Source organism: Dryas octopetala, chromosome 4 (assembly GCF_963921425.1).
Source record: "Dryas octopetala chromosome 4, drDryOcto1.1, whole genome shotgun sequence".
NCBI lineage: Eukaryota > Viridiplantae > Streptophyta > Magnoliopsida > Rosales > Rosaceae > Dryas > Dryas octopetala.
Genome location: NC_141369.1, coordinates 16,380,100 through 16,390,411, shown reverse-complemented (window position 1 = coordinate 16,390,411; position 10,312 = coordinate 16,380,100). Strand labels below are relative to the sequence as shown.

Genomic DNA, 10,312 nt, shown 5'->3' with positions numbered 1-10,312 from the left:
GTTACTTCCAGAGGTACTTATTCAGCATCACCTTTTAAATTGTTCAGACCTCAACACCCAGCTTCAGTATATGGGTATAAGATCTCACCAATGTAGAATTTTGACTTATTGCCGCTTTATGCATATTCCATTAACATGTTTCTTGACGGGATCGATGTTGTGCATAATATATATTGAATTATAATTGTTATATAGTAAAAATGAGTTAATTAGTCTAAAAAACTCAAAAATTCAAAAATGTATAAATACTTGATAATTGCACAAACTTGTATATTGGTTCTAGCTTTCAAGAAAAACAGCTATATAGCCTAGTTGTCCAACAACCAATGTAAGTAGTTCAAAAGTGACCGGACTAATTTTCGGACAGCTACTGTAGCACAAAACTGATTTCATCAACTTCTTCAAGATCTGTCAATAACCAGCTACGAGGTAAATTTCCATTACATTCCACAAAACTGTCCATCTTTAGTACTATAAAAGCTTTGAATCTTAACAGACTTTAAACAATGCCGCCAACATTTAGTGTGACTAAATATCTCCACAGCAGGGGAATATTTTTCTTCTCGACACATTAACTTCTCGTCTATGACCTGAAATTCCCATAATTCATCAATAAATATTACCAGACTAAGTCCAAATTTATTAAATTATACAGCTGTATGTCCTATCGCAAATAATACCTTTAACATCAATTTGCTGATCGATAGGTTGACTGACTTTTTCTCGTAAAGATAGAGTGGTTGGATGACGACTCCAAAGTAAACCATCAATAAGAGCAGTGTAATAAGAGCAATGTAATCATCAGGGCCGGCCCTGACGGCAGGCGAGCTGGGCGACCGCCTAGGGCCCACCCACCCAAAGGGCCTCCTACTTCTAAGTTAACTTCTTTAAAAAAAAAAAAAAAAAAAGTCCTCCTGTTTTTCATGTTTTGTGTTTGTTTATATATATATATTTTAATATTATGGTGAACTACTTTAATGTGGCTGATTGCTTTACAATGACTTACATGTGTGAGAATCCTAATACATATTATTAGTAATTACCTTGTTATGCAGCTAATAGTATGAGAATACTAATGCATTAATAAATAATTAAATTTGAAATATAAACAGAGATTTAGTTGCTTTATACTTTGTCTCCTTTATTAATATCGAGAAGTAAGAAAACTCTCAAATTTGGTAACAAAGGTTTGTTAGCAGAGAATTTGGAATATAGATTGTCAAGAAGCTTGCTACTTGCAGCTTAAAGCTTGCTACATATATTAGTTATCTTCAAAACTGACTCCAACTTTTGTGTACTTAACGATTCTCAATTAATGTAAATCAGTTCTATTTTTTAATTTCTCTTACTAAATTGATAGTTATCAAGTTAGAAATTGCTTATTGATTTTTTGGTCAATTAATTTTAGTTATTGAATGAGCAAAAGGCCTCAACTTTTTTTATCGCTTAGGGCCACCTAAATACTCGGACCGGCCCTGAACTTAGAAGAAAAAGAAAAGAAAAAATGTCGAAAGACGTTTTTGGTCTCTGTACTATGACTGAGTCACACTTTAGTCCCTGCACGTAATTTCAATTTGCATTTTTCAAAGACCGTGATTCCATTAATGTCGTAATTAGGTCTAAACCATCAAAATTGGCTCTGAAGTAAATAATTTTGACGGTTTGAACCTGATTGCGATATTAATAGAACCACAGTCCTTTAAAAATGTAAATTAAAATGACGGGGACCAAAGTGCGACTCTGCTATAGTACAATGACCAAAAACGTCTTTTGGCTAAGAAAAAAAAATCATGTTTCCGCTGTTGGGAGTCGTACCCGAAGGAAAAACTCAATCCAATTAAGAGTGCTACAGCGGATTTTGTTGCTTTGTGGTGTATTAAAAATTATTTATACTAAATTCATGTTTACCTTTCTTAATTCACTCTTTATTATCCCACATTATGGCGTAATTAAAATTTTCAAATAATTTATTATTGGTCGAAGTTTTGCCTCAAAGTAATCGATTTGCATTTATTAATCCTTGTGATGTTAACTCTGCAAAATTCAAAGTTTGTAGTTATCATTCCTAAAACTTGTCAACATAGCTCAATGTCATCTTAGGCAAGCATGACACCAACCCTATTGGCAGATGTGAATCCTCTCATGGGTTTTAGTACAACCACCCCAAAGCTATAAAGATCACCTTTTTCATTCAATCAATTTGTTATATAGTACCTTTTCTCGTTCAATCCAATAAATATAGTTATTCACCAAAAATAATAATAAGTATAGTTTTTGAAACAAAAAAGAAAAAAGAAATTTCCACCGCCAGGAGTCGAACCTGGTATCAACAATTTCCAATTAGAGTGTGCTACAGCGGATTGCTTTGCTATGTTTCGGAATAAAATAAATTTATAATCTAGTGTTAACTATTCTTCATAGTTAGCAAGATATATCACATATATATATTATGGCAATTACAAGAAGTACTTTGATTTCCTTAAAAAAATTTATGTGTTTTTAACAAACGTGCTACTGAGCAAAGCATTTTCTAGAGAAACACTCCCAAACAGCCCTAAATCAGTTATCTGCATAGACCACTGACCTCTATATATGCATTATTTATGTTCTTTTGAACGGAAAACTAAAATGATGACTATGATATTATATCATGAATTCATTTTACACATAACAAATTATAGTGGCAAAGCATTGCTGAGTACCACCATAACTACAAGCTTCAACACAAGAATACAAGATGGTGTAACAAATAGAAACACAAAATCATTGAAGAAAGAAAGACCCGGCTCGCAAAAATCACCTTCTGCACAAAGAATTACCTTGCAGAAGGACTGAATTCAGTAGTCCCATTCATAGAGTACACAATTGAATCTGTTGATTCAGTCACACGGCTATTGTTATTTGTTCGAGCTAACTCTGCTGCCAAACACTGATTTAGCCTTGTCACTACCTCACTCATGTTTGGCCTACTGGTGGATACCTCGGACACACAATCCATTGCTAGTTCAACAGCCCTCCAGGCAGAGTTAACATCATAATCTTCACGCAACCTCGGATCAACAATGGTTTTAATATCCCCTCTAGAAAGCATGAAGCTAACCCATTGACTTATATGACTCCTCTCATGTGTTCTTGATATCACGGGGCGGCTAGTGATTATCTGCAAGAGAGCAACTCCAAAGCTATAAACATCACTTTTCTCATTCAGCCTGCTTGTTATGAAGTACCTGCAAGACAAACCATGTAACTCAATATTTGTACCAGTTGCAACTCAACAATCAAGTATATATATGTTTTCTTCAACTTGCATTAAGTTCTACCTTGCCTTTGATGTTTTTGTAAATTTTAGTTCTCAAAAGAATGACAGAGAAAACTTACTCAGGGTCAAGGTATCCAGGGGTGCCAGCAACAACAGTGGACATATGTGTGCCTTCATCAGTTGGGAAAATTCTTGATAGGCCAAAATCAGATAATTTTGCTTGGAAATTTTCAGCTAACAAAATATTTGTTGTCTTCACATCTCTGTGGACTATAGGTGGCCTACAACCATTGTGCAGATACTCCAATCCTGCATTTCAAATCCACTCTTTTCTTATTGAACATAAAATAGGAGAGTATTGAGTAAATTTAATTTCCAAGTTTCCACTCCCTAACCTTGTGCTGCATCCGTCGCTATCTGAAGCCTACCTTCCCAAGTCAAGACAATTGCATTGCTATCCTGACCTACACAAAAAAAAGTGACCAATATCCAATTCTTTTCTGTTTAATAGTTTGTTCAAACTTGGTGGAATTGGGATCCCAATTTTATGAGTTGACAAAAACAAACTTCTATTCAAAAAAAAAAAAAAAAAATTGAGAACCATACCTAAGAGATGTGTTTCCAAATTTCCATTGGCCATATATTCATAGATGAGTGCCATGTTGGTTCCTTCATTGCAATATCCAACAAGGCTAGTCAAGTTTCTATGATGAACTCTGATAAGAAGTTTGACCTGCAAATTAAGCCGTAAAGTCATATTCTGGTCCTATAAATATAAATGAGGTCATTATTCTGCATGAGTTTTTAGTACATGCCTCTGTTTGAAATTGTTGGTATCCTTGAACTGATGATGGAGAAAGCATCTTCACAGCTACTTGAGTATTATCTACCCTGCCATGGTAAACTGTTCCAAATCCACCTTTCCCAAGTATTTTCTCAAACTTGTTGGTCATATTCAGGACCTCTGAGTATGTAAATTGTCGTTTCTTTGACTCAAATGAATCAGTTTGAGCGTTGGGTCCTGCAACTACTGTTGCAACTGTAGAAGTAGATCATTACCAGGAGTTTCATACGCATAGGAATACATTTTCTCTGTTTACCTAAGAACATGTAATATGCATAACCAAATTTTCAACTTTGTGGTCATCAACGTTATAGTAGCTTTACCTTCTTGTTTTCTTCCTCTTTTAAGGCTCATGAATATAGCCACAGCTACCAAGAGAATAACAAACCCGCCAACTGATGCTATTATTGGAATGATTACATTGTTTTTCTTCTTTTTGCACGAACTTTTTGCACATAGGTTTGCATTTTCTCCCACACTAGCATCAATAAGGTTGATGAATAGTCAGTCGTGGAATTTAGCCAGCAATATAATATTCAATGTGGTATCGGTCCATAAAAATCTAACAATTTTAATACTTCTTCCCCATCAAAATAAAGAAGATTGAAATGGGAAAAAGGGAAATGCTATGGAAATATGTGATAATGGTTTTGGACAAAAACAGACCTTAAAGATAGTGAACCACTTGTCGATCTTTGAATAAGTTCAGACGGAACTGAACCATTGAGCTGGTTTCTTTCCAAGTTACTGCAGAGGAAGAGAAAATTTATGGACCCCTTTCTTTCTAACCAAGAAATTTGCAGTAACTCTTTAAATCCAAAATACTTACAGGACCCTCAGATTTGGCAATTTAGACAAGAATTCAGGTACTGATCCAGTTAAGCTATTGTTGGATAAATCCCTGAATCAAGCAATATGCATACATTTAGTGCTGACATTAATTGTGATAAATATATATGATGACCAGATATGGAATCCATATGTATCTTGCAGACTTGTTGAGCTTGAGATACTTACAAAGTTTCTAGCATGACAAGACTGGATATATATGAAGTTATCTCCCCAGTCAATCCACTTGAGGACAGGTCCCTAAATAAAAGTTCAACAAATTTATTAATGAAGCTGGAAAAAGATAGTTCTGAAAAGCACGTACAATTAGGCCCTCAAGAAAAAAGCACAAACTTACAAGGATATGATTTTAGGGGGACCATCGTAGGTACAGTTTAGACCTTCCCAAACGTAAGCTTGGGGAGCACATGGGTCTCCCTGCCAATTTTTCTCCACTCCATATGTTGACTTTATGTTTGCAATAGCAGCCACTGTTATTTTCACAGACATTCATGTATTAGTCAATTTAATCAAGCATATGCTTGAATAATGAACTAAAATGAGAGAGAAGATGTTGAAATGATTAATGTACCATCATCCCCATTAGTTTCTGGTTGTGTGAAATCCATCACTGTGTAGGCCTCCATAGCGTTGATGAATGGTGGGAGAGTTGAATCCTCAGTTTGCACAAGTGACAAAGTATAATTTGTTCCAGTTAAGGGTGAGGTGGTGAACACAGTGGTAGTGGACAAGTACGCCGGGACGAAAGGTCCATACCAATACTTCCCATTGAAAGTGATATTGAATGATCTGGACTCGTTGACTTTAAGCTGCTGCAGTTCAGCAAAGTGCAGGAACACATGATATGCATAAGTTGTATCTGGAGCAGTCCAGCTGAGGTCAATGGAATCACTAGCATCTATTGGGGTACTGGCAGTACTCATTACTATAGGTGGTACTTGGTAGCTATTGTGATCTGCTGCATCTACGGTAAGCGAGGTACTTAATTGTGACCATTGGTTGAAGTTGTAAGGTGCCCAGATGCGATCCAGAGCATCATAGTCATACCTGAAGTGAAAGTGTTTGTTCAGTATCTGAGCAAATAGAATACATAAAAATTGTATAAAGTCAAATGGGGCGCCGGATATGCTTATTATGACCTGCCAAGCCATGAACCAAAACTTTTGGCCTAACCAAAACTGTATATATAAACCAGTACTACTGCAGCAATGAATGTTAAAGCAGTTGATTGCATATAGCTAGGATGACTCACCTGTATGAACTATTGGTTGTTGCACCAATATTTACACGAAAGGAGAGTCCCAATGAACCAGATTCGGTCACATAAGTATTATTTTTCAAAGGCCTAAATTCCAATGCTGAAATGAATGGTGTTCCGGTGCCCTTGTTGACCAGACAGACATGTATGTAGTCTAATGTGGGAATATGAATGAGTTCTACGATGGTACTCCAGGTTACACTATTGAATGACACTGAATCCCAGAAATTAGGTCCCAGGTGCAGATCAAACTTTGGTAACTTATTTAGGGAGTCATAATTCCCATACACGAAAGTTGCTCGGATCAAATATTTGGTGCCACTTGTAATCTTGACTGTGTAACAGTTCCTGGTCCCCTGAGGAAAGCTCCTGACATAATCTATTTGCTGTTGTTGGCCAGCTTTGTATTGAGGCTGTATGCTTTTACTCACACCAGTGTCTATGAATGATGCATCTGAAATATAGTAAATATTTGTACCTGGCTCAGAGTAGTTGGAATTTGCTGGTAGCCCACAGTCCAAGCTTATGAAGCCTGAGTGATCACAAAGACAGAGAGAGAGAGAAAGAGAGATAGAGAATATTAGACATATAGTACGTTGGCGATCAAATAATGATCAAAATCAATATTTCAAGCTTAATTTGGATATTTATGAATGTACCTGATTGATCATTTTGTGCATGAACTACAAGTATAAGAGCAAAAACACCAAGCAATGCAAAAAGGAAGTGTTTGCTTAGCATCTCCATCACTCTCAAAGTTCCTACAAGGAGAACAAATTAAGCTGCTAACATGTAGTATATATACTGCCAAAGTAGTAGAAAGAAAGCCAATGTTATTAAGAGACTTGGTCAATTAATTTTAGTGTCTGAAAAAGAATTTCTTGCAAGTTGACAATCCATGAGTCTATATATATCAACTTGTAATATATATGGAAAAAAAATTAAATGTATTAGAGAGACGTGCATGTCTACTGTTTATTCTTTGTCTAAAACTAAGAAATTTCTTGCAACTACTTGGCTTGATATGCAATGATAAACCACAGAATTGTTAAATTCAATGCTCCATGCCGTGATTACTGATTTGTATACTTCATATGAACCTACAGATCCAGGTAGTACTTTATTGCTAATTCAAAACGTGAGTTGCAAGTCACATACATATACACAAGAGGGTTTACGACTTTACGGCCTTGACTTAACATTAATCATATGCATACAAAAATAATTAGGAGGCCTAGCTTAATGTTCATGACTAGCTGTCATGATCACAAGAAAAAAAAAAAAGCCCACAGGCCCCACACCCGTAGTAAGTATAAAAAAAAAAAAAAAAAAAAAAAAAAAAAAAAAACACACACACACAAAAACACAAACACATTAACAACATGACATACAAAACTCAACTACATAATTGCAGTATAAACTAAGAGTCCTTCTCTGATGAGCACTCAGGTGGTGAGGATTTGGCTTGGGACCATATACTATATTACGATACATGATATCCTTTCTAAATAAGAACGTTCCTATATAGCGATACATGATGCCTATTTTATACTAGAATATCTTCATGCATATATAAAATATGCACCATATATATATATTACCGTATATGGACGTTTTGATATATATTAAACATCATATATAGTCTAATAATATTCGAGTCCAGACGAGATCCTTACTATCGGGTGCTCGTGTGAGAATTTCCGTCTAAACTAATACTTCACTTTAACGAAGGAGATCACCACACTAGGCGGGTAAGACTAAGTCAATGGTACCCAACTGCTAGGAAATTCATTAGAAAGTACTTGCACCTAGCTTAGAAAAATAATAAAGACAAATCTTTTTTTTTTTTTTTGGCCAAGAATAAAGACAAATCATTAATTAGCTAGGATATGTAAGAAAAATAATATAGGTACATTACTTAAGACTATGCCAATCACATATATGTTAAATAATTTAAAATTTGGGACATAGTCAAGTTTTCGAGATTGATTAGCCTTTTGATTCAATCAAGAGTGGAAGTTTTTGTATTATAATGTGAATTTCTATCAAAGGATGCACCAAAAATGGCTCTCCTTGGGCCATGACAACGATGTATGAACAAATTAAGTCACAGTGTTGCTGGTGAGGAATTCTTACATACAACCATGTACAACATCTCTCTCACAGATCTGATATAATATAATTGGTACATAGGTGACAGTTTTGAATGTGAAAAGGAGGTTCTATGCAAAAAAATTTGCATGCTGGCAGACTATCTTTCAGGGATTTGGGGCAATGCTTGCCAGAATTTTGGTAATGGACCAAATATTTTTTGCATGTTTTAGTTTTATTTTCATTTTCCAATTTTATGAGGTTTGTAATTTGAGTCTATGAGATAGGTGAAGGAAAAATTATTCTGTGTAACCGATACACCGTCAAATAGTATGTATAACTAATTAAATGTGTCATAATATGAGTAAATATTATTAATAATATATCCTATTAATATAAATAAATATACAATTTAATAATAACCTTATACATTGGATTGATTACACCAAATATTATGACAATATATTAATTACACCCAATAATTTATCGAGAGGCCAATTTTGGCCGTTATAAATCAAATCTGTAATATTCTTCTACGTCTCGAGTCAATTGATAGCGTGTCACCGGCCGCACTTTGAGGCAGCTGCCTAATAATTTCACTCACAATAATTAATTAATAATAGTAGTACCGATAAGAACAAAAAACATTCATTGACCAAAAAAAGGCCAAAGCAAAAGTCTTCGATTTGATTTTGCTCATTGTGTTATTATCACAAGTCAACTTCACTTTTTAAATTAATAAGCACGTACCATACCATTTCCTGCAAAGAGTGGACAAAGACCAAAGGCCGGCCCACCAGTACATGTAGTACACTTCCATAATTTTGTAGTACGAGTAGTGTCACAGAATTTGAAGGTCTAGCTAGATAGTTAAATTCCAATTAAAAGGGTGTACTTGTTTTTCTATCATTTATATTCTTAATTTTTCCTTTTCTTTTATGAAGATGGTTAGCTTCCTCGTAGACTTGTAAGTTGTAACCAAGGAATAAAATTTTGGGTTTCGAGGAAATTTCGAAGAAAATTTTGATAGAAATTTCGACGGAAATTTCGAAAATTTTAAAATTTTGACAGAAATTAGACGGAAATGACAGAAATTACTATCAAAATATGAAAATTTTAAATGAAATTTTTACCATATGTTTATTTAACATATTATCTACTAAATTAATAAAAAACATTGAAGAAATCAAATTATATAGTAAGTTTCATGTGATATAAGGTGAATATAATGCGCGCTGGAGCAAATACTGTTAAATAAAATTAGTTTCATGTCATATTCTGGTCCTATAAATATAAATGAGGTCATTATTCTGCATGAGTTTTTAGTACATGCCTCTGTTTGAAATTGTTGGTATCCTTGAACTGATGATGGAGAAAGCATCTTCACAGCTACTTGAGTATTATCTACCCTGCCATGGTAAACTGTTCCAAATCCACCTTTCCCAAGTATTTTCTCAAACTTGTTGGTCATATTCAGGACCTCTGAGTATGTAAATTGTCGTTTCTTTGACTCAAATGAATCAGTTTGAGCGTTGATGAATGGTGGGAGAGTTGAATTCTCAGGCCTCCTTAGTAGTTTCAAATTACTTCATCCAAACGCACCATTAATGTCGTAATTAGGTTTAAACCGTCAAAATTGCCTCTGAAGTAGATAATTTTGACGGTTTGGACTTGATTGCGATATTAATATAACCACATGCAGTTCTTAAAAAATGCAAATTGAAATGACGGGGACCAAAGTGCGACTTTGCTATAGTACAATGACCAAAAATGTCTTTTAGCCAAGAAAAAAAATCATTTTTCCGCTGTTGGGAGTCGTACCCGAAGGAAAAACTCAATCCAATTAAAGAGTGCTACAGCGGATTTTGTTGCTTTGTGGTGTATTAAAAATTATTTATACTAAATTCATGTTTACCTTTCTTAATTCACTCTTTTATTATCCACGTGATTAAAATTTTCAAATAATTTATTATTGGTCAAAGTTTTGCCTGAAAGTAATCGATTTGCATTT

The 10,312-nt window shown here is 34.6% G+C and overlaps 1 protein-coding gene across 1 annotated transcript; it reads right to left on the bottom strand.

Moving 5' to 3' along the window:
• Positions 1 to 2,721: 2,721 nt before the first annotated feature.
• On the bottom strand, positions 2,722 to 6,972 carry LOC147287370 (LRR receptor-like serine/threonine-protein kinase IOS1). Its single transcript, XM_086242591.1, has 13 exons — positions 6,870 to 6,972; positions 6,205 to 6,742; positions 5,524 to 5,999; positions 5,290 to 5,422; positions 5,121 to 5,192; positions 4,933 to 5,004; positions 4,770 to 4,850; positions 4,427 to 4,581; positions 4,075 to 4,298; positions 3,866 to 3,992; positions 3,655 to 3,723; positions 3,379 to 3,568; positions 2,722 to 3,227 (listed from the first exon to the last, which is right to left on the bottom strand). Exons 1-13 carry the CDS (start codon positions 6,955 to 6,957, stop codon positions 2,816 to 2,818), a joined length of 2,637 nt encoding a protein of 878 aa, XP_086098717.1. The 5' UTR covers positions 6,958 to 6,972; the 3' UTR covers positions 2,722 to 2,815.
• Between the last annotated feature and the right edge of the window lie 3,340 nt (positions 6,973 to 10,312).

Excerpts from the sequence above, each read along its gene's own strand:
- LOC147287370 (XM_086242591.1), bottom strand. The coding sequence starts at position 6,957 with ATGGAGATGCTAAGCAAACACTTCCTTTTTGCATTGCTTGGTGTTTTT. Across the intron at positions 6,000-6,204 it reads ACAACCAATAGTTCATACAG|GTATGACTATGATGCTCTGG; the intron begins GTGAGTCATCCT and ends CTTTCACTTCAG. Across the intron at positions 3,228-3,378 it reads CCTGGATACCTTGACCCTGA|GTACTTCATAACAAGCAGGC; the intron begins GTAAGTTTTCTC and ends TTTGTCTTGCAG.